This window comes from Heliangelus exortis, chromosome 1 (assembly GCF_036169615.1).
Source record: "Heliangelus exortis chromosome 1, bHelExo1.hap1, whole genome shotgun sequence".
In the NCBI taxonomy this organism is placed as follows: domain Eukaryota; kingdom Metazoa; phylum Chordata; class Aves; order Apodiformes; family Trochilidae; genus Heliangelus; species Heliangelus exortis.
Genome location: NC_092422.1, coordinates 15,336,848 through 15,361,840, shown reverse-complemented (window position 1 = coordinate 15,361,840; position 24,993 = coordinate 15,336,848). Strand labels below are relative to the sequence as shown.

Sequence of the window (24,993 nt, the reverse complement as noted above, 5' to 3'; positions counted from 1 at the left end):
TACAAAATAATCCAGTTTTTATTTCAATAAATAAACTCAATATCAGCAGAAACATGAATCATACATATTATCTGGCCATAAAAAAAATGTAGGCACAGAACAAGAACAATTTATTACAAAAAGTGACTTTTTGAAAAGAAAATAACATTAAGTGTTGGCTCTCAAGTAGAATACAGAATTTATTTTCATGGCTACATTTTCTACACAGCTTAGAGCAATATAAAATATCCACATTCTGGATGATCAAATTACATCAGTCCAATAACTCTTTTTTTTAATTTTTTGTTTTTCCCCCTACATGACTTACAAGTCTAGGACAGTACAGATATAACTGCAAGTGTAAGAAAACTGCTGTTTGGCTCATATCTGCTGCAAAAGGAAATAGTACAAAATAGAACCTTTAAAAATCAAGTTGCATACAGGAAGCTTTAATCAACAAAGAATGTAAGTAAAAAGGATATAAAATACCTTTAAGTTAATTCCCTGCCCCAAATTAATTTTGCACAGATGTAATTCTACGACTGCTAAGGTTCAGAGTTCTTCATCCTGCAAAGTGTTGTACAAATGCACCGTATGGTAACAGCAAAAGGATTAGTACCATTTTTTTCTGGATTTATTTATCCATCTAAGAATAAAACTACTACTTTTGTAACAGAAAAAGCAGTATGATAGTTCAGCTTCAGTACAAATTAAGTATGGGAACTCATTTTACACATTAAAAACTTTTTGACTAATCAATTACATTATTGTAGTGCTGATCCCTGCTCCATAAATGGGGAAGTATTGAAGTGTAAGAACCACAGGTATGGCCAAGCAAAAAAGCATGTGGTCAGCTTTTCACTCAGAATTCCTTAAGATACTGATAAAAGAATGTCAGTTTCAAAAAGGTGAAAAGCAGACTCTTAGTTTAAATAAGGAAAAACATGTTTCATCTCCACACGTGCACTTATTCCCGTGCTCTGAACTACGCAGAGAAACACCATAAAAATCTTTGACAATTTTCTTTTTCTTCCAAGTATTATCTTGAATACGAATTCTGTTTCATTGGACCCTCCTGCTTAGAACAAAAATTGTCCCAACATGCAGAGTCCTCAGGTGCAACTGGAATACCAGATGCAACTAGATCTTCAAAAGTCAATAATGTAAACTGTGGTTGGTTAGGCTCCATGGAACATACCTAAAAAAATTACATATTAGTATTACATAAATCAATAAATCTCAATTTTCTTCCTGCATTATTCCCTGTTCTTAAATGACACACTGCTTTCTGAAAAAGAAAAAATATTCCAGTTAAGACCCGTATCACTGTCCATAATTTAGGCTATACAGTAACTGACAGAAGTATGTAATAGGCCACACAGAAAAAGCAAATTTTTCTTTAAAACTCAGTTTAGAAAAATGAAAGGACAGAGAATGCTGCAAATACCACTGAATGAGTGCTTAAGTCTGGAAGAAAAAAACACCAACAAACGAAAGAAATCATACTTCAGTTCTTCAGCAGACTTAATTAATTGAGATGATAGTTTGTGGATTTATTCCACTAGGGGTGTGCCTATTCATACTCTCTTTACTGCCAATGACTGGGGTTGTGGTATGTTTCTCTCAAAACCATGCTACCTAAGGACAAAAGGGTCACAATCTACCCACAATTTGTGGTGTTAAATCCAGATTAAATGCAGACTGAGATACTAGAGATGAAAACTGTCATGATCTCTGTGTTAGTTCTATCACTCCAAGAAGAATCACTTCTCAAGGAAAAAAAAGGTCAGTTTTTGAGCACATTATTGTGCAGCCTACCGTGTGCTACCTGCAAGAGTGATAAATAGTACAGCTGCATGTATCAAACTTCTAAATTTTGCATTTGCTCCAGCAACATCTTGCAATGTTTAATATTTGACAGAATTCAGCAGGGTTACTCTGCAGTGTGGTTATTCTGTACATCACATGAACTGACACATTTCTGATGCAGGCTAAGGTACTGTAAACCACTTGGGAAGTGAATACTTATGTCAGGTCATCACAGAAGAGTTGAGATGAGCTGTCCTGAAAAGACACATGCAATAGTATAGAAATTTTCACTTCATTTCCATATTGGGGAATCACAGAATGCTCACTTGTCCTATTTAAAATGACCTTTTTTCAGCAAATTGAGCTAAGAAAATTTAGGACATTGCAAATTTAGTCAGTAGACAAGTATGCCCTTGAGATTTTTCTTGATGAGAAGACTTTTCATCATAATTCTTGATAGCCTGCTTATTCTTCCTATGATAATTTCAGTGTGTGACAGTTATGGTGAAGGTCAACATTTAAAAATCCTGGATTTTTGTCAAATAGTTAGGTAATTTGTCTTTAGAAACAACAGACTGACATTTATCAGTATTCCTTAGGAAGGATGATATGCAGCCCCACTAGGAAATTAAGTATACCCTGTCAAACAGAATGCACACATTTTCTTAAAGAATATTTGACCACTGACTTACCAGAGTAAATTCTCAAAGGTTTATACCCTCTTTTTTTTTTAATCTAACTAATACTAGTTAAAAGGTCTGCCCCTCTGTGTCATCCATGAACACATATTCAGACCTCATGACCATTACAGATGTGTGCATGATCATTTTCACCCTTTCATACATTCTAATACTGACTTTTGCTCTAGTTCCTGGCAGAATCTTTTTATCTAAATAACAGAAAACAACCAGCCTACTTTCTTGTGAGCAACTATAGCAACAGAGACAAACTTGGCAATCTGTCACACTTTTCTTTGCCAAGTGGCTATTTCAGCTACAACTTGCCAGTCCACCTCAAAATTAATTTTTATTGCTATCTTTATGACCCAAGTGTTTATTAAGTTACACAGAAAATCCTGAAAGTTTTGTTGCTTCTCTCAGTAGAGAGACCACATAGAGTGAAGACTAACACTGATGTTCTTCCCATCTGTTCATTGTTGTTGCTTGTCTCAAGGGTTATCTTGTCATAATGGTGTTTGGAAGATGGATGGGCTCTGGGATACATGCACTGACCATTAAAATCAACTGGGATGATTTGAGGTGCTGTACTAGTTTAGCAGTCAAAATTGGTTCACTGTCTCCACTTCCTCCTGTGAAAACCATGTTTCCTACATGAATACAAGCAGGCTGTAACAAAAATCACTTATCTTCTCTAGAAGGAAAACACTGAACACTGTAACACATACACTCCATATGTATGCAGAGCTTTCCTGAAAGAGGCACAGCAAAACTGCAAGTAGTAGTTCAGTAACAATCTGGTTAACACTGTGCTTAAGATTATCTTTCTCCTTGGGCGTCCATCTGAGATAAAACACTTTTAGCTACACCATTAGAATAATTTCATATTCAATTTATTAGTTATCAAGACGTGAAAACATTTAAGAATTTCTTACATCAGAATTCTTCTGTCCAAATTCCTCTTGTTTCCCAAGAGCCACTGCAACATGATGATGGTCATCTAACCTGGTTTCCTAGTAAAGATGAAAAACAGCAATATAAATGCATTTTCTTCACCCTTTTCCAGCAAAGGCTATATAAATGTTTTGAATATAGTCCAGAACAATAGTATGACAATTTGAAGTACTTCAAAATAATGGAATTCAAAAAGCAATGGTCCTTTTTAACAGTTTTGTTGGAGAGCACAAGGATGTAAATACATTAAAAAGTGCAACTGGTTAACAGAGTGCAACTGGTTACTACAGGTTACATCACCCATTTGTAGATGTTTATATTCAAATCTGTGACCTCAGGGTACTTTTAGGTATCCCTTCTAAGTTACAGGCCACATAGCACATCTTGGCTATCCCTTTCCCAATGAGATGAACTCTGAGCTTCTGTGAGGTATTCTGAAAAACAACAATGCAAGCTTAAATTTAAATCAGTGACTCTCTCCCTCTTGCCTTCAGACAGCACTAAGATCATAATTTCAGATTTCTGACACGGCAGAGCAGCACTGCTAAGTGTAAATACAAATCAATTTTCCTGAAAAAACATTTTAAGATATGTAACTATACATTTAGTAATACAGTTTATCTAACAGGGTTTTTTTGTGTGTTTTCCTCTAGAAAGCCTATGAATTCATCCTGAATAATTAATTTAAGTAAAAACACTTTTAAATACTGCTTCTGAAAAAGGCTTGTTTTATAGTCAAGTCCTAATCCTGTTAGTTTTTTCTTAATACATAGAGAGGGGGAGAGGAATGTTTTCCTTGTTATTTCACCTGAGAATTTTCATATAATTTCTGCACAAACTTTATAAAATGAAAATCAAGAGTAACAAGAATTTAACCTAGAAAAATTAACAATTTCTATATCACCATTAATCCAAAGATCAGATAGTAGTCTGGATATTCACCTGGGAGGTATGACTGAATCTCCAACTTCTGCTTCCTTGGGAAATAATCTAACTGCATTTTCTAATGACATAAATACAGCATTCTTCTATTTCCTCTGACAGGTTGTTGGTTCTCTTATTTCCCCTTTTAATCTAAGCAAAATGTCTTTTAAAACAATGTTGTCAGTCTGTGACAGGCTTTTCTATAGTACAACTACAAGAAAGGATTTTCAAATATTTATTTCAGCTATACCATTTCTATGATTCCCAAACACAGCTGTATATTGCTGAGCTCAAATCTACTCAGTCCAGCTCAGCTCAGACAGCAGCTGCTCTACTCATGTGTAGCAGCAGTACAATTAAAAGGCGTGGGGGACTTTACTGGCAAAGATGTTTATGTCTTGGCATACAGGTATAGGAGTAGAACTGTGTTTTCACTTTGATCTCTTCAGCACCAAAACTGCCTACTTGCAGATTTAGCACTGAACTCTCTCTCTCATCTATTTACAACCAAAATATCAAGCTCATAGTGTTTTATCTTTCTGCAAAGCACTGGCAAGAAAACAACTATTTCAATTCTGTCTAGAATAGGAGAAATATTAAATGTACACATGAAACACCAAGAAATCTGCAGTGTGTTACTTTCCAAGACTGTGAAAGTTATGTGTACTTACTACAAAATATTTTACCAGGTTTTCCATTCATTTCCTAAGCTACAAGACTGCAAATTAGTCAAGCATAGAGAATGTTACCTCAAGTTTGATGAAATCTAACCATCTGTACACATCACAAGCATTTATACAACTTCCTCAAAATAAAAGATTATGAAAATTAGATGTTTAATCAAGTGTTGCAAAACAACTTATATAGTTCCAGGGTGGCAGTGTTTTGTATTTATCTAGACAGAAAATTTATGACATCCAGTTTTTCATCATTTTGCTTTCTTCCTTCTTTCTTTTTTTGCATGCCCAAGAGGGTAACAACTAATGAGAAGAGAGGACACAGCACAGCTCACTCAGCAATGGCCTACATCTGTAGTCTGAAGTCTGCAAACAACTGTGTTACAGCTTTAATCTAGATGCACAGAAATTTCTTTTTGTGAAGTGAACTTATGTACTACTTCTTGTTTGTGAATATATAAACACATTATTGATAAAGCATTTTATATACTGTTGATAAAATGATTTTTTGTCAGTTGAAAGCCGCATTTAACAGGAAGCAACGCTTTAGATAATAGGGACTACTCCCCCACTGAGCCCCTGACCAATGGACAACAAATTCAAAAGGTTCCAACTCAGTTCCCATATCATCTGTGATCCCAAAAGAGTTTTTTCATCATCTTACAACAAAATGCAACAAACTATGCCCTTCATGTTGTCTTCCGTGCTTCAGAGAAATGTAAATCCAAAGCAAATACAGAGGAGATCTTTACTGTACCCCTGGGGATCTTTCCCCCTTTACCTCAGAGGAATTCCTTTACCTTTGTTTCGTTAAGATTCTTCTCTATAAACAAGGAAACACAGAGTCGATCAAAATTTGTTTTCCTCTCTGCACAGAACCAAAGTGCTACTCGAGCTGTTTAAGCTACAGGCACACTGAGACTTATAACGACCCCATTTCAAAGACTCAGCAGAATGCCGTGTCTGGGATTCAAATAATTCTGAATTCACTCAGCAACAGACAACTTATTTCACTTGTAACAGGATGAGAGGCAATAGATTCAAGACAAAGCTCAGGAAGTTCCACCTCAAAATGAGAAAGAATTTCTTTACTGTAAAGGTTACAGAGCTCTGGAGTAGGCTCCCCAGAGAGGTTGTGGAATCTCGTTCTCTGAAGATTTTCAAGACCCATCTGGATGCATTTCTGAGTGACCTGCCCCAGTTTTGGTCCTGCTCTGGCAGGGGGGTTGGACTTGGAGGTTCCATCCATCCCCTGACATTCTGTGATTCTGTGAAACTGTACCTTCCCAGACAGTAGAACCGATTGCTGTGTGAATTCTGTTGGATTAGCTAGTCTTGGAAGTAAAAGCTTTCATTCCTGTTTATTCCTGACAACATCAAAGGATTAATGTCTCTTACTGACGGTGAAATTTTACATTGCAGTAGCACAACAACATCAATACTAAAGCTGTTTCAAATTGACCCAGGTAATCTCAGTCTGAAATTCGTATTCTGCAGCTAATATGTTTGCATATAGAGAAGCCAACCAAGTATTTGCTGTGAAAAAAGGGCAAACAATTATTTGTGTAGCAGCAGTGATGCCAGGTAATTCTTATTCCCCAGGTGAGATTTAGGATAAATTGGGTGATTCCTTTATATACTGGCTGTATCCAAATGTCTCATTTAAGATTCTTTAAAATAGATCTCAGTAAGTGCTATCCAGCCATTTTTTCCTGATCAACTGTATAAAACTGGAACCAATAATGAAAGAGTCCAAATACATTAGCCATTTTGCAAATAAGTAATTAGGATTTCTTTTTCCAGAATCAGATCTGTTACAATTATACATGTGATAAACTTGCGTTTATCTCTTTAAATTATGAAAATTTTAATTTTTTGTTCCATTATTTGCCCAATTATCATTATAATCAGAATTACTCCATCCTAAATTAACACCCTTACATAAATACTGCATCACTCTTCAATTGGCTAGTTAATATTAAACAAAATAATGTTTTTTAAATGAGCAACGTGTGCATTACCTATGTGAAAAAAGCATATTTAGTACACATAGCAGATATATCTTAAAACTAAATTTATGTCTTTAAATGAAGTTTTACCGTGTTTTTTCTCCAACTCCTTTCAAAACAGTTGGGAGAGAACTGAGGAACAATTTCTAGATTACTGCATGAAAACAAGAGCCTAAAACTAAAAGGATCCATCAAGATAAAACAAGAAGAAGCTAGTTCTGAGCTATTGCCTTCTGTCCAAGCTCAAAAATAAATGACGAGCAGAGGAGGGGAAAGACATATTGAACAAAACTAAACCCTTGGTAATGAGGCTGCAGTCAAGTGCCTATCAGGGTAGTTCATTTGGAATGTGCAATGAAGCAAAAAATTTTTTTTTTCATGCTAAGAGAAAATTCTTCCTCCAACATAAACATGCTTTGCTCTTGCTGTGAACAGGTACAGGGTGTCTGAACAGTGATTTATACTCTGATTCACTAGGACTTCTCTTGACCTTTTTGTCAAGACAAGTAGATCTTTTTCTAGTCTTTATACTATTAAGTTCCTTTTTTTCATATTACAAAGTACTTTCTGAAGACTTCAGAATATTGTTTTGGGTAAATTAGAATCTCTTTAAAATAAAAATAACAATCCAAAATATGTGGTAATTGTATTTTAAAAAGCCTTATTCTCTCTGATCATCTCCTACCATAAAGACATAGGTAGATCTGAGAAGCAAAACTGTGAGGTCATTGTCCTTTTTTATTTGATAGAAGTTAAGCAAATTCAGCAAAGAAAAATACTACATCACTAGCATGCAGTCTTAGAGGTGACTCAATAAGTTTTATTGGTTACTCTTCTAGATTTCTCAAAATTAGTCTTTTCAGTTAAAAACTGTTTCAAGAATTTGGCTCAAGAGCAAATAATGGAACAAAAAATTACTTTTGTGAGTAAGAAAATTGGCAAAAAATTTAAAGAAACTTTGAAGAAGACAAAAAAAATATGCTTAATTTTTGGCTAGTGATTGGTAACTGAAAACTAAGTATTTTTTTCAATATAATTTTAATAAATGTTGATATTTAACTGAAATTATATCCCAATTCAGACTGTATTTAAAATTGATAATAAGTCCCTTCATTGAAACACTACCACCTGCCTCACTAGAAGGCTGTGCTTTTGGGAAGCAGAGGGGCAAGCATGGAAGAGGAGACATTCCTCAGAATTAAAATTAAATTATGCTTCTAGAACTAAGTAATAAGAACAAATCAAATAATTATAAATCACTAAGTATTACAGGGAGCTATCTACATTTCTGTCTTCAGGATATTTTATTCAATCAGCCATAGGCATGTCATCAGTGACTAATATTAGGAAGAGGTAGATGCTTCCTTGGCAATGGCAGACTGCTAGCATTAATACAGAAAGCATTCCATTACAAGATGTGTCACAAGCTTTCCTAGTTTTTTCTTTTGCCAGCCTGTAATTCCAGCTAATGTATTTCATGACACACTCATTTCCTAGAGACCATGGCAATATTAGTAAGAGGGATGATTTGGTATGGGTAGACTTCTAAAATAATACAAAACCAAATGTAGCTAGAAATACTCCAAGGAATGAACTGTGAAGAGGTCAACTTATGCTACAAGGTAAACGTTACTGATATGTTCATTCTCCATTACTACATCAATGCCACACATGGAGTTTGTATACAACACAAAAGAAGCATACACCAGATTTTTTTGTAATTTAGCCAAGCTCTGCTGGAACAGCTGTCTCCAGCAACATAGGTATTTTCAAAATGTAAGCATGTATCAGAAACTGAGCTCTCGTACTGAGAAGTGCACTTTAGACTACTTTGTGCAGTTGCCAAGTATTCATTCTTTAAGCTGCTGGTCAGCTGCATGAACCCATGGCAAGGTGCCCTTAACAGATGATTTCAAAGTCACAATGTCTTTTGAATTTCTTCCTTTGCTTTAAGTGGTTGACTGAAAGTGCCTCTGAGGTGTAGATAAATGGTATTCCTTTTTTGGTTTTTTTTTTTTCAGTTTGGTTTCTTAGGGTAATTACATAACTTGAGATAATTGAATCATTTAGACTGGAAAATACTCTTAAGTTAATGGAGTTCAACTGTTAATAAAACACTACTAAGTCCATCACTATATCAGGTCTCTGTCAGTTCTTTCTGTATACACCATTTAAACTACAATAGAGGATTATTCTCTACCAAATCTAAAAGGATAGATGTTTTAGTAATAAATCTCAATAACTTTCTAGAAGTAAAGAAAAACAAAACCCCAAACTCAACACTCACATAGAAGACTGAGCCCAATGTCCCAATTAAGCAAAGGCAAGTTTTTTGCATCTCCCCTTTCCCACCGACAGCAGCCAATCTGCACACTCTAGTTCTAAACCCACAAAATTACATTTCTGCCAGCTTAAATGTACATGTAAGAAACCCAAAGAGATGAAGAACTCCTCCATTGCAAATATTTAACAAAGTGGGGTTAGTTAAGCAATGGGATTAGTTAATCACTAGTCCTATTCTAGACCAACTAATGAAGAGTTGTAAAATCTTAGACACTAGTGAGAGTTCAGGTCTGAATATGCTTCAGTGAACCTCCTGCACAGCCTAGGATGAATTTCATTAAGTGAAAGGAATACACTCTAGGAACAGGAAAAAGAAAAAGCTATTATAATGGCTAAATATACAGCTGATGTGTTTGTACAAACATCAAAAATAATTTAAAATGCTGTGGGCTTATATCCTAAGTTTTAATTAATTTATGTTCCATGTATAAAGGTGTGAAGATGCAATTAAAAGACTCAAATATGCAATGCAATCATAAGGTGTTGAGACCGTTGTAATTAAAAAAATAAATTTTAGTATTTCATACCTCAAATGCCCACTCTTCTTCTTTCTCTCCATCCAGAAGCATTTTTGTCTCGTTATACACCTTCCCTATTTCCAGTTGCAATGGGGACACATTAAATTCAATTCTTTGCAAGTTAAAACCAATTCCAACTCCAACAGCCTTTAAAAAGCTTTCCTTTAAGGCCTACAATAAAGAATAAGGGTATTTTATTCATATTGCTGTTCTCAAACTCTTCTAGAAAGTAATTCTGAGTAGACACTGTAAAACAAATAAATTTCAGACTTACACTACTGAAAATGCTGATCCAATTATCAAGAGAAAAGTTATCAGAGCAGTTACTACCTACCCAGCTGAATTATAATAAGCTTGCATCCAGAATTTCCTAATGGCAATTTTACAGATATAAACTCTTTATTATGTTCTGGGTATGTGTTTAAAACTAGCCATAAGTCCTTCTAGAAACATGTGCTGTTCTCAAAGTTATTCTGACATTTTAAAAAACTCCTAAAATAGAAACCCATTCAAATATTGGCTCCACATGAACATGTAACTATAAAAAATATAGTTTTATCATAAAATAATAGTAAAACATATATCAAAAGAGAATGTGCAAGTTATAGCATTACAGACTCTTAATAGGAAAAAAAGTGTTACCCAGTGTCTGTGGAACATATCCAGCTGCATCCATTCATTACTCCTAGACTTGATTACATCCCACTCAGTTTCAGTAAACTGCCTTTTCATGATGCGAAAGAAATTTGGAATTGAGCTACTACCTATAAAATAGGAAGAGATATTTACAGAAATTTTTGAAAAGCAGTAATAATAAGCAGATGAATTACCTCATGTTACTACTGTAGAAAAAGCTCTTAAGGAAAAAAAATTATGAATCAACTCTGCTCTACAATCTGAGTTTATATAGCCTAAAAGCAGTGATGCTGGTGGCAGGGCACAGTATAGAAAGACCCATTCCTATAGCAGAATTACTGCATAAAAAATATGAAACGAAAATCATAAACATATTATTTATTTTCAATATTCCATAAAAAGCAAACCATTTAACCAGTCCTGCTTTCTCATTAAAAACATCATATTCAGCTACAAAAGTTGCTCATTGACATATGACAACTTGCTCTAGTAACATTTTATAACCACCTGCTGTTTGTCCTAATTGATAAAGCTATTCTGCCTCCTGCCCTTGGATGCTGGGATAAAAAACAGGTTTTTAAGCAGATGTAGAAAACAATGTCTCAGATGTATTACTTGCACAATAAGTCTTATAGATTTATTCTGAAAGAAAAATAGGGATAAGGAAATGCCCATAATCCCAGGAAGAAAGATACCAAGGAAAAAAAAACAACAAATCACCAAACCTTCAAGTCCTTAGATTAAATTTAAGCCTCTAAAAATAAACACAGCTGTATAGCACTGCAGCAGCTCTTCAGGGGCCACACCACCCTTCCCCACTTGTCTAAATTTACTTGGCAGAAGACACTACAGACTGTGTGGTTATGCTGATCAATGACACTTCTATAGCACACTGGAAGCTCTGGATCTCATTACATGCTTCATTAATCACCCACAGCCTACATCATTAATCAGCACACCATGCATTCTGTCCAATAGGGCTCCCAGCTGGCTAAACACACAATGGCAGAAAGCAATCTATTTTTTTTATTAGGGATAATAAAAATCTGGATAGAGACAATTCCACACATCAAGACAAACTTTTTTCGTATGCTATGCAATTGTATCATTGAAAAATTTAACTAGCTGTATTCAAACAAAACATGGCCTTCCTTTCCAATACCACACTACTTTTAAGAACCCATCACTAAATAATTACTTTAAAAAGATGCAGATTCTAACCCTGGCTCTGCCACTGATTCTGAGAGTGACTCTGGACAAGGAACTTCCCTTTCTACACTAATCGTAAACTAGGGATACGGGTATTGACCCTTCTCTACACACTGATTTTGTTTTACAGATACCTAAGCTCTATATAAAAACAGACACTGGCAAGAGTCATAATTAATCTGAATGAACTAATGTCACAATAAGGCACACATTTGGATTTTCTGACAATTTCCTGATCATACTGTAAAGTGTAATCAGACAGACTGTACACGTCAGAAGAGATGACAATGACATTTCAGAGATGCCCCAATTTCATTTATAGACCAAAGTAAAGACAACATCTTAAGACAGATACTTTGTTGACGATTGTAGTAGTCAGTTAATGGAATGATCCAGAACAATCTAAGGACAGAATTAAGCTTCCCTCTAGAGAAAATTATGATACTGAAAAAAAGACATTCATTGAAACTTATGTAATTGTACTGCTGTTCCTTAACAAAGTTGCAGCAGTAAAGAAAAAGGATTCCTTATGGATATGCTTATGAAGGTTGCAGAAAACTGCATATCTGATCTCTCTGTGCTTCTGAACATCCATACACAAATGAGCTGCAGAGAAGATGCCACACAGATGGGTTCAACCAGTACCAGAGCCCTTTCTAATACAACCCAACACTGTCTTCCCAGTCAGTGTTCAGGGTTATTGAAAAAAACAAACAAAAAAACCCCAAACAACAAACAAACAAAAAATTCCCACTTAAATGTTGAGCCAAAAAAATAGCCTTTAACAAAAAAATTTAATTGAAATGCTCAATCCTGCATTTTAAATATTCCTTCTTCTTGTAAGTCATATTTACAGCTTTGAGGAACCAGAATTCAGATTCTGATTCCAATAAATCCAGTAAAATGACAGTTATTTTAGCTATCTCAGTAGCAAAGTAAGATTCCTGTAACACACAATGTGTAGACTTGAGAAAAAAATGCTTATGTATGTAAATTACTTATTTAAATTGGTGAGCATCAGGAAATTACACAGTATTTATCTGATTAGTTAGGTCTCTAACTAGGTAGGGTTCATCACTGAAATGGAATAAACTCAATTTTAGGATAAGGGAGATAAGACATGCTTCTATATGAGATTTGAAAAAAAGTGGAATTGGAAGCAGAGAAAACCAGGAAGCTTGTTCTACAGATGGCACATGATTAATGGAAAAAGATACATATCCCCAGCCACTATTTCAAGTCTTAGAAAGAACAGCCTCTCACTGCTGGTTTTCTCTGAGAGAAGAAAAACTGCTAAGAGCAGATACATAAAAATGCTGAATAAAAGGCTTCAAAAACAGAAATGAGAAAAACGTGGATTTAGATTCTATAGGGAACTGGGGTTGGCTCTCAGCAGATGGAAAAACTGAGCCACCTGAACCAAAATTAAAATGACAAGGGGGTGGGAAGGTAGGGATGAGAATTTTGAATTATAGAATGGTTTATGCTGGAAGGGACCTTAAAAATCACCTAGTTCCAAACCCCCTGCATATGCAGGGGCGTCTCCCACTGGACCAGGTAGCTCAAAGCTCCATCCAACCTGGCCCTGAGCATTTCCAGGCAGGGGGCATTGAAAACCTCCCTGGGCAACCTGTGCCAGTGTCTCACTAGCCTCACACTAAAGAATTTCTTCCTAATGTCTAACCTAAATCTCCCCTCTTCCAACTTAAAACCATTGCCCCCTGTCCTATCCCTGCATGCCCTTCTGAAAAGTCCCTCCTCAGCTTCCTGTAGGCTCCCTTTGGATACTGAAAGGCCACAATAAGGTCTCCCCAGAGCCTTCTCTTCTCCAGGCTGAAAAACCCTAACTCTGTCTTCATGGAAGATGTGTCCCAGGCTCTTGGATCATCTTCCTGGCTCTCTTCTGGACTCATTCCAAGATCACTATGTCCTTCCTGTGTTAAGGGCTCCAGAACTGGACACAGTTTAAATATGAGAAATTAAACACGAAACCAAATTTGCCTGGGTCAAGGGGATTAATTAAGTTCCACAGTGGCTCAAAGTAGTAGTTCACAGAATAAACTAAATGTAAAAATAACTCAGGTGTGAAGGCAAACAATTTACTTATACAATGCTAATATTCCCTGCTAATTAACTTTAAAGCACATTAGGTCCTAAAAAATATTACCTGAATAATCTTTCAAAAATTGCCTTCTACACAGCTAAACCAAAATTAAAGTTTCTTCATTAAATTAAAATACACAATGAACTGTAAATTTCAAGTGGATTGAGTAAAAGAAATAGTGAGTGATACAGGAAAAGTACACAGCAGTAAAGCTGGAAAGTAATCATACTATATACAGGTAAGTCTGAATATATGTGTGGCCAAAATTGTAGAGGGTGTGTGTGCGTAACAGATTCCAAACTGCCTTGATCTGCATGAAAGGAACAGGTCAGTGAACAAGAACTAATATCTAATCAATACATATCAACTTACTTGCTGATGGCAAATAGGCAAATGGAAATGTACTACCTAGAAATATAAGCTATGAACTATGAACAGATCAATCTGCTTAAAGATGTGAAGCACAGGGTAACTATAAATCCTACAAACTAACAAACTGTGTAAGATTAATACGTTTTGAGTCCATGACTCCTGGGCAGACAATCCCTTTGGTATAGGACAAGCTATATTTGATCATATTTTACTATCTCTAAAGGAAACCAAAGTAAACAGACACAGAAGAACATTTCTTCTGCAACAGGCACCCAAGCTCTAATTGTTTATTAATACAAATTATCCATTGTACAGATGTTTAGTAACTGAGAAAACAAATAATTAGCTAGATAAATTACTAACTTGGAAGAACCAGATATGACAATTAACAAAGCATGTTTTAAAAATCTATTAGCTAACACAGCTTTACTGTGAATTGGAAATTGGATTTGCATTCTGTGACCTCCCCATTCCTTGCCAGCAATCCTGCAATTCTGCCAGTGATTTCTGTTAAATATGCATCGTCACATAACTACTGATCATATGCATTTCAGAGGAGCATTTACATCAAAAATGTCAGAAAAATTGAGGTTATTCAACAATTCCCAGATTGTAAAAATGAAGAAGTCTCAAGAACACTGATATGTTGTCTTTGTTGAGATCTGACATTCTCTCTGCAGTTAGGATGGTTGAGTCTTTGCATTATAGAAACAGGTAAGGTTTCAATTCCATTACTCTGACTGGGTCTACCAGCAGTGATGAGTATCTAAGCAATCTGCCCTGATAGTCCATGTTAAACAAAAGAAAGTAAAAAGAATCATAACAGATTAGATAGCTCTACCTCCAAAACTGCATTGGAGAAATAGTAATTTTCATAGGGTTATGGCTCAGATAAAATAAAATAGGAAAAGTCACAACCTATTAACTGGGTAGCTCACATCTGATGTATTTACAGGCAGGTAGTGTATGGTCTGCAATAGATATATGCATTTTGGGACTTGTTCTGAAAATACAAAAAAATGCCAGTTCATCTCAAACTTTGTTCAGGCTCCAACATACTTCTACATGTTCTTTCCATGCAAAACAATCAGCTGTAATATATATTTGCCACTGAAGAGCTTAGTGACATAACCACACCTGGGTGCAAGCACAAGGCTCTAGTTTGCTTGTGAACAGAGGAAATTTAAGTACTTAAAATACCAAGCATTACCTCCTGCATGCCCAGGACCGATGTGTCCCAATGAAGAGGAAGGCAGGCAGGAGTGCCAGGAGGCTTGCATGGATGAGCAAGGAACTCCTTGACACATTTAGGGGTAAAAACAAGGTTTACAGAGGACAGAAGCAAGCACAGATACTCTGGGAGCAGTAGAGAAGGAGTCAGAAGCAAGCGATCAAGTTAGGAAAGCAAAAGCACAGACAGAATTAGATCTGGCAATGAGGGTTAAGGGCAACAGGAAAAATTTCTACAGGTATGTCAGTGATAAGAGGAAGAGTAGGGAAAATGTGGGCCCACTCCAGAAGGAAAAAGGAGACCTGGTCACCCAAGATGACCTAATGGTTTCTACTGAACCATAAAAACATTAAGATAATAATAGCAGTAAAAGGTAGTTACTGTAGTGAAAAAGCCATTGTAGCGGAAGTATTCCCATCTCTAATAAACTATTACCAGTGCAGAATCTGGGGGTGCATTGGTATGATTGGTACTTAGTATCTAAATGTTATATTGTATGAAAGAGGGTGGAAACCAATTCTTAATACTTAAGTCATCTTCATCTACATGAATCTGACTGCTGATTCACACTGCCTAATGCCTCCTTATTTTGACTAATGCAATTTCTTTCTAAACTAGGAAGTTCTGTGACCTTAGAAAGCATAAGCTGATTCAGAGTGAGATAGTTTCTCTGAAATAGCCCAATGAGAGACATCTCTTCTAATTTCAGTGGTTGATGAGGAACTGGACCTCAGTACTGAGACACACACACTCTGGTGCTACATCCTCCCATATCACAGTATCAACTGCAGTAATGAAGCCAGAAAAACAGAGTTCCCTGCAATGGCAGAGGTAAGGACACTGCTTGGAAGTCTGTCCTAGAACATGAAACTCAAAGCCTGATGCAGTAAAAATATGCCTTATTTTTCCACTTAAAACATCCCCAATTCAGTATTCCCCTCTTTTCCCCCTTCAAAATGAAGCCCTGAAATCCCCACAAGATGACTGAAGCATTGGTGGTTTTAATTTGGGAAGCACTCTCTCCTACCTAAGAGTGGAAGTAACCATACATACTTCATAACATACTTCATAACAAGAACATACTTCATAAACAAGAACTTCTAAAGCCATTTGTTAGGCTTGCCAGCAGCTGAAAAGACTGTTTGTTTGGCTCACTTGACAGCTGAAACCCAGCCTTAAAGATTTAAGATATGTTGCTACCATAAGTCAGCCTAAAAATCTGCAAATCTGTCTCAAAACCACCAACCTTGAAACTAGTAGAAAGTTACAAACCTGCACAGACAACATCCAAGTTTTGACAGCTCAGTATAAAGACAGTTTCTATCTTCCATCTCTTGCAACAAATGTGTTTAACTGTAAGGATGAAACAACTGGAAATGGGCAGAGTTAGCAAGATACTCCTTGGCAATGCTAATTCTCAATACCTACATAATAATTACTTAACCTTGTCTCTCCTCTTGCATCTTTCGGCTAGAATTCCTTAATTGGAAAGCCAAAGTTAACTGTCATTAGTGTGGGCTGAGAAGTAATTTTAGCTTTCTTTAAAAAAAAAAAAAATTAGATTCTCTTTAAGATCTCATTTTGAATTTATAACTTAATTATTCAAATGACCAATTGGAATAAATTGTGATTACAGTAAATTCAGTGTGCAGGATACTTCAGGGGAAAAAAAAAAAAAAAGCCTCACCAAAAACCCCCACAAACACAAATTAGGCAAGCATTCTTATAGTTTTTCCTTGTTCTACCTCCTACTTTTACTAAGAGCTCCAGATTTAAGTTTTTGCTTTCTTTGTTGTTAATTTATCCCTTATTTTATGCATATCTATTCCCCAGAAGCTTATTTTTACTGCTTTATATTTTGCTATTAGTTTCTATTTTAGTCCAAATGCTTTTAGGTTTTGCTATTAAAAACCAATCACAAATTACTAATATAGGATTTTTAATAAGAAATAATTTATACTCAAAAGAGGAGAATCAGTAAAACACTAAATTTTGCTTTCATGATTTATTAATGCTTAAACAATTACCAGGGTATGTGCAAGTGTTTTTACAAGTGTGACATAATTCCAGGTTAAAAAAGTGTTGGAAATATGACCAAATAAAAGACAATAATGAAACTGCTATACAATATGTATTCTTCAGGAGCAAGTTTAAGGTAGCTGTTTGTTCCCATCTTCAAATAGAACACAAAAATTTCTTATAACCACTATGATTTTAGTTCAACAAGGATACTATTTAGCCTACTAATTTCTTAGATGTAGAGGTATCTGTTTCATATTTATAAGTTCTGACTTCCTTAATAATTTAGAAGATTTAAGAAGTAAGATTTAATCTAAATTCTTGGTTGTTTTCTTCATCTCACGGTGCATCTAAATATCTATAGCTTACCACTCTCTACTAATTTGGCAATTATCTCTTGTAGTAAAACATTAGATGCTGACTGCTGCTACGGGATTTACTGAAATAAAATACTAACAAAACAATTAGAACTTTGCTTAAGGTAAAGTTAAGGCACCATAAGATGGACCTAAGCAATCCAAAATCCGATCTGTTTTGGCATTTCTTTCTAGGTCAAGAAATCACTATTGCAGAAGCTGAAAAGCAACTATCTAAAAAGCATTACAAGTTCAAAAACCTGAACATGACTCCTAGATAAAAGAATGGCAAATATCTTAACTATGATGTTAGTTTACCTAACTCTCAATTTATCATATGATTACCAAAAGAAACAGCACAAAGTTTATAACTGCCTGGAGAGAGAGTGAGCTTTCCTCCACTAGACAGTCTGAACTACTGTATTTAGCTTCTTCACATGGGACTTAGATACTCTGGTTCATGTGTGACGTATCTCTGATTTGAGTATCTCTATCATCTCTTCTATTATCTCACCTCAGTGATGAAATAAAAAGAGAAAAAATAGTTAAGTTCTGGTTTTCTTTCCTTAACTCAGAGAAAAAAAGTTTCAAAAAATCAGGTGTTTCCACATAATACCTGCCTTCTTAAAAAAGCATTTCAGGAAGTATTTTTAGATCAAATTAATTTTCTGTAAAATTCACATGCAGAAAACTTGCTCTTTTATGACCTGTAGTATGAAGCCTAGTGGAAAAAAAAACAAATGAATACTGAAAAAAAGCTAATTTTATTGCATTCTGGAATTAAATTGAGAATGGAGATGCCCAGACGAAAGTAACTGTAATGCAATAGGTAAGAAAGAGGATGGGTATATTATGAAAGATCAGGAATTAACTGTTAATTTATTTAGCTTTGCAATTCCACTTAAGCTAAAAAAACTACATCACTGAAAAGAAATTCATTCACTTGCACAGCAAGGAAGCTATAAAACCTATGATCTCAACTTTTTTCCAAATGCTTAAAGCGATTTTTATCATGCTATAATAATTTCTTAAGTCTCTGAAATGTTCTACTTTACAGGGTTTAAGTGACTGGTAAATCAACATTGCACACACCACTCAAACTAAGCTGGCACTGGTTGCAACATTTCTTGTCCATAAGTTAAAAATAAAATACGTGATCACAAGCTGAGTTTTTTTCCATAGGATTTAGCAGTAGTGTGACAATCCTTCTCTCTCTCTTTTTTTTTTTTTTTTTTTTGTGTGTGTGTGTGTGAAAGGGTTAAATAATGTCATATGCATAACCTCTCTTGCCAAATAGTGTTCACAATTACTTCCATTACAATTCTACAGTGTGCATTTTCCCGAATGATTCATGAATTCACCTTAAACTGATCTAAGGAGAAGAAACCATACTAATTCCAGTAATTCTTATAAAAGACCTAAATTGAAAGCCTGAATTGAATCTGCAACAATAAACTGCCAAATAATCACCAGGTAACCACACATAAGATTTATAAAGGACATACTCCTTTTCGACCATCACTACATAATTTGATTCACCATCTGAATAGAGTTTAAGAAGTGGTAAACTGTTGCACACATGTGGAACATTTGTAGAACTGCCTCTATTTGCACTGCTAAGAATAGTTTCTTGTCTTCAACTTTGAAGAAAATTGTCTTGCATCAGTTTCCCTTTACCAATTTTAATAATGGAACAAAAGTAATATGGAAAGAGGTGGCTTCTTGTAGCACAGATTAAGAACGGATACATAAATTGTACATGTGCACCAGGTCTCCTTGTTAAATGTTAGTACACAATTTAATAGCATATTTCTCAAAATTTTCACCTGCATGATACTCTCTTGTATATTTGCACTGAATATTTTATTCACTGGTTGGACAGTAAGAGAATGTAAGAACTCAATATTGGAAACCTCAATCAAGATTTTGTTAGATTAAATCACAAGATGAAGTATATAAGCAAGCATTTGAAAAAACAAAAGAAAACAAAAAAAACCTACTATAATGTACTTTGTACACAGGGAACTCTGTCCTTGTAGCAATTCCAAAGCAAGATTTATAGTGGAGTCATGCTCAGAAATATAAGAACTTCACAACTGCAGAGCAAGAGCACCACTCAGTGGAACTATCAGACAAAATACTGACAAAGATACAAGTGGACAGCACAGCAGTTAGAACAGTTCCAAGTTATTCTACTAAGACAAGAATGTTTCTAAGAAAAATTTTAGGTGAAAAAAATACTACCATTAGTTCATATTACAGAGACTATGATTTAAAATTCTGTCCTTAATGTTGCTTATTTGCTGGCTCACTTTCCCTCAAACAATTAACTCATTTTTCATTACTATTGTATTTCTTTAAGAAAAATACAAATTATCATTCCAGAAAGGAATATGTATGACCACGAACAAGATCTCTTTAAAGTCTGGAACAAAAAACTATGTAAAGTTACATAAAGTGGAAAACAATTACACACCCAGGCACTGATACACTTCTGACAGTTATTACTTACTCATAATGACAAGCATTGAGGTTTCTTTCTCTCCTTATCAAAACACAGAAAAGACTTATACAAGATCCTGACAAACAGATTATTTCAGGACAGACTATGCTAGCTGCAAAACTCCAGATACTGGAAAGGAAAGCCACAAATTCTATAACAATGCATTTTTTATTCCTCTGTATACACTGTGAAGTTTGCAACTGTTTATTCAGATTGTAGATACAGTAACTTGCCCTATTTTTGTGCTAATTAAATACCTAAATCTCTGACATTATTACAAAATGACCAGTTTCATTCCATCGTTAGTCTTTGGATTAATGAGCATCTCCAGAAAAAACACCCTTTTTCTCTCTATGATTAAAATCACTGAAGCCTGTAGCAGATCTCAAAGAGCTGCTTAGTCTCAACAGCTCATATTAACAAACTAAATGCACACAAATGCCCAGGGGGATGTGGCAACATTTGCTTTATGGTGAGAGGTCATGGCTGCTGCCATCAACAATTCTGGGACATGCTGGCAGGAGCCTCTCTTGCTACTGAAGAAGTTAAGAACTAAACATTGTACCTAAACCCAACTTTCACATCACTAAAAATTGAGTTTGGTTTCATTGCTTCTTCCACATTTCTGCTGAGATTCAACTCTTTGCCTGATACCAAATCCTACTTTTAATCTGCAGCTTCATGTTGTTATTTGGAAACCCCAGAACAGGTAATAAAATAGTTACATGACAGAAGCAGAATAGCAAGCAAAACATTGACAGGATGAAGGTATTGTTTTTCTAAATTTAGCCTGCTCAAGTTGACAAAGCTAAGAGTGACAACATATACTGACAGCCCAGTTCAGATTCCACACCTCCAATGACAGTAGTGACTAAGGACACTGAATGAGGTATACACTTAGACACAGGGTAAAAGAACCTTGATATGTTCTGACACTGCCTGCAAAATGACAAATAAATCAATGGACACTGAGTTATCCACTATTAAGGAGATTTAGCGAGAGGGAAATGAGAAAGGAATAGTGATTAAATAAGTAAAAAGTACAAGAGAAAGGAATCAACAGAGATGAGATTTTATTTTTTTTAAATAAAGCCATCTAGTGATGAAGTTAAAAGATATTTTTCCTATTAATTTATGAGGAACTGGGAATATAATCCTTTAAAAAGCTGAAATCATTATATTCCAAAATGGAGAAGTAATACAAATACAGGTGTCTAAACGTCTACTCTTCACAGGTATTTCCTACTTTGAGGAGAGTTTAACACATTTCATATGATTCATCATCTGGTCACTGACAATGTCTCTTTAAAATGCCAGCTACATTTCCAGCCAGCAGAGGATACAAAATATCTCTACCTCATACATGGCAGGTGTAAATGACTTTCAATTTTTCATTTCCCAAGAAAAGCTTAAAATACAAAGAATATTTAAACATTTTTATTTTCATTATTTATCTGCTGAAACAGAAAAGCTTTTTTAAATTAGTATTTAGGGGGTCTTGTGGTAAGGTTTATGGCAAGTGTAGGCCAAGTGTTTCCAAGGGTAGGTACATCTTGGTTGTTACATTTTTGTCACAGCAGCCTGTACAACACTGGGTTTTAGATGTAGGACTGAAAAGGCGTTGACACCACACCAGTGTTTTATCTACTGCTGCAGTATTTGCACAGTGCTCAGGCCCTCTGGGTCACTCTGCCTTCCCAGTAAGTAGGCTGGGAGTGCGCAGGACATTGGGAGGGGACACATGACTTTGTTTTGGTTCGGTTTTGTTATGTTTGGGAAAGCTATGATAAAAGCACTGGTCTGGAGCTCAATCTGGTCTCTGCATTACTGCAATCCCTTCAGGGCTGTGCTTGCTCAGTGCAGCCTTATCCACAGCTCCTGTCACAAAACAGAACTGCACTGGTGTGGGGTCCTCCATGGGCTACAGAGTGGCACCACATGCTGTCACCTGCTTTAGAGTGAGGGTCTACAGCAGGTGAAGTCAGTCACAGAAATGAAGAATTTCTCTTTTGGATTTTTGTAAAGTTTCTGTGCAACTTAGCTAAACATGCCAATCAAAAAAGGTACATTTCTAATAATCATTAAAAAGATGTAAAGTGATCAGAGAGAAAGTTACCCAAGTCAGGGTTTATTTCAACTTTATATGTTACTTCATAGAATAAATGCTGGGTAAATTGAAGATTGTGAAGGCAGACTTTTTCTAAGAAGATAGCTATTACTGCCATATCTGATTAGACATTTGAGAAGCATTCTCAAAAACTAAAATTTCAGGAAATGTTAAGTCCCAGAATGTCTCTCCTTTAACTCAGCCATGCATCAAAAAACATTTGTAAACTAAATAATCTTGATTAAAATCTATTTAAAATATACTTTGCTACAATTCTAATTTATACTGTCCTGCATTAATATAGTCAGATTAGTGCAACATTTCATAGGAAGAAATAAATACACAAAAAACTAAAGTTCGTGAATTTTAGTCTTTTTCCAAGAGCACCTCAAATGTCCCCTTATGATCCCTTCTCATTGAGGATTTCTGCACACCCATAGCAAATATCTGATGACAGTTTGCTACAGTAAAGGGCCTGGTACTGACACATGAAGTATCCACACTCAATGGAACAAAGGAATTAACACTCTCAGGCTATGAAGTTCTCATGATGATGGATCCCACTGTCTCTAGTTGCAAAGTTGTGCCTGCTTTCACGTAACAGCAATCCCATATTTTATGTATCTGCAGATGCCAACTCAGCCAATATCATAGCAGGATTCATAACCTTGTTTTTCCAGGGTTCTGCTTTCTAAACTGGAAATAACATCCATGTCTGCCAGAAAAGAAAACCCTAAACACTGAAAAGCACATTTAAAATTAAAAAATAAAAAAAAGGTAAATAAACACATTCATAAACTCTCCTCTAATTATGCTAAATTTCTAAGATACAGATTGGTTCTTTGGGAAAAATTACAATGTTCAGCACTTAAGCACTACAGAATCTACACTGGTTTACCTGGTAAACTAGTCTTCATAATATCAATGCCAACTTGAAGCTCTGGCTCAGCTGCAAGAACTGCATAATCTCCTTGATGAGAGACATTGAAGTTGTAATTGGAAGAAAAACTGAATAGATTATTTGCCAGGAAAGGTTTTCCTTTTGATGTCCTTTGCAAGCGTATTTCATTCCAAGGAATGCACAACTGTTCTGCAATTAATTTCCGTATCAGCAGCCGACCAGCCTATGAAATAAAATGGAAGCAATATTCATAAAGAACTGTTATGCTATGTGCAAAATACCTGTGGCTGCTAGAAAACCAACTGCCTAAGCAAAACAGGGCTCTATTATTGTCAATAGAAAGTAAGTTTATTTTAGCCCAATTATTTACATTTCTCCCTGCCAAGTAAATTTAACCAAAAAAAGTTCACTGGGCCCAAGTATTTAATATATTAGTTACCACTATTAGCACAAAGACATCTCAAGACAAAAAAAAAACAAAAAAAACAGTCCCAATCTAGAAGAATCACAGATTTCCTTCTCTACCATATTTACTTACTTACGATATTATACTTTTTATATAGCACTGAAGGGCAGAACTATTTCAAGACCTTTCCTTCTCACATCACAATACATTCATTGCTACCTACATGCTAAATCAAATACTGAACAATCAAAATCGGTAAATAACATCTTCTTAAAAGTTACCGGCAGAAGTCTGTATTAGCAGAAGTCTGTATTACTACAGACACAAGTCTGTGTTACTACTTCATTGTTATGAGAGATTTAAGTTCTGAATTACGTAAAACAGCTTTATTCTTTCACATTACATTACTACCTTCACGTAGTCACCTCGACTACACTGATCTTGTCTGCTAACTTGACATCACAACATAAAACTTGTGAAGTCTTTCAGAATAACTATTATAACCCTGCAAACACCTCTTTTCCCTTCTAAGTGAGACTGTACCCTGGAATGCCCTTGCATGTCATATTTTCCTGCAAAATAAGAAATTTGGGCAATACTAAATTTGAGAGACAACTGCGTCCCCACGGGCACGGGCCGGTACCGGGGCCAGGAACGGACTAGTAACGGGGCCAGGAGCGGTCCCCTCACCGAGCGGCCTCCACCACGGCCCCGCGGAGGAGCAGGCCAGGGCCGGGCCGGGCAGGGCAGGGCAGGGCAGGGCCCCGCCGGCGACACCCGCACTACAGCGGGGAAAGGAGGGAACAGAGGGCTCCAGGCACCGCGGTCCTCTGCGTCCCGCGGGCTAACACCGCCAGCTCTAAAGGAGAGGAGAGGAAGCCGCCCCGCGCCGTGCCACCCCCCCGCAGCATGTACCAAGGCGGCTTTGGCATCGCGGGCAAAGACAAACTGTCCGACGCGGTCCTTCTCCTCGGGCTGCACCAGCCGCGCCGCCAGCAGCCACTCCTCACGGCTGGGGCGCCAGGCGGCGCAGGGGAAGGCCCAGCGCACGCTCCCCATGGCCCCGCCACAGCCCGCGGCGCCGCGCTCCCCAGCGCCCACCGTCCGCACCGCCCCTCTCGGCTCCGCCCCGCAGGGCCGAGAGGCGGTGGGTGGGAAGGAGGGCGGGAGGGAGAGAACCGCTGCGCGGCACGGCGGCCAAGTGCGGTGTGAGAGCCCCTGTGAGTGACAGGGGAATGCGCCAGGTATCGGCCTATCAG

At 36.4% G+C, this 24,993-nt stretch overlaps 1 protein-coding gene across 1 annotated transcript; it reads right to left on the bottom strand.

Moving 5' to 3' along the window:
* AASDHPPT (aminoadipate-semialdehyde dehydrogenase-phosphopantetheinyl transferase) lies at positions 1-24,950 on the bottom strand. The gene is made up of 6 exons (XM_071734624.1): positions 24,650-24,950; positions 23,326-23,551; positions 10,533-10,654; positions 9,900-10,061; positions 3,401-3,478; positions 1-1,177 (listed from the first exon to the last, which is right to left on the bottom strand). The coding sequence occupies exons 1-6, from the start codon at positions 24,791-24,793 to the stop codon at positions 1,019-1,021; spliced, it is 891 nt and encodes a 296-aa protein (XP_071590725.1). The 5' UTR covers positions 24,794-24,950; the 3' UTR covers positions 1-1,018.
* Between the last annotated feature and the right edge of the window lie 43 nt (positions 24,951-24,993).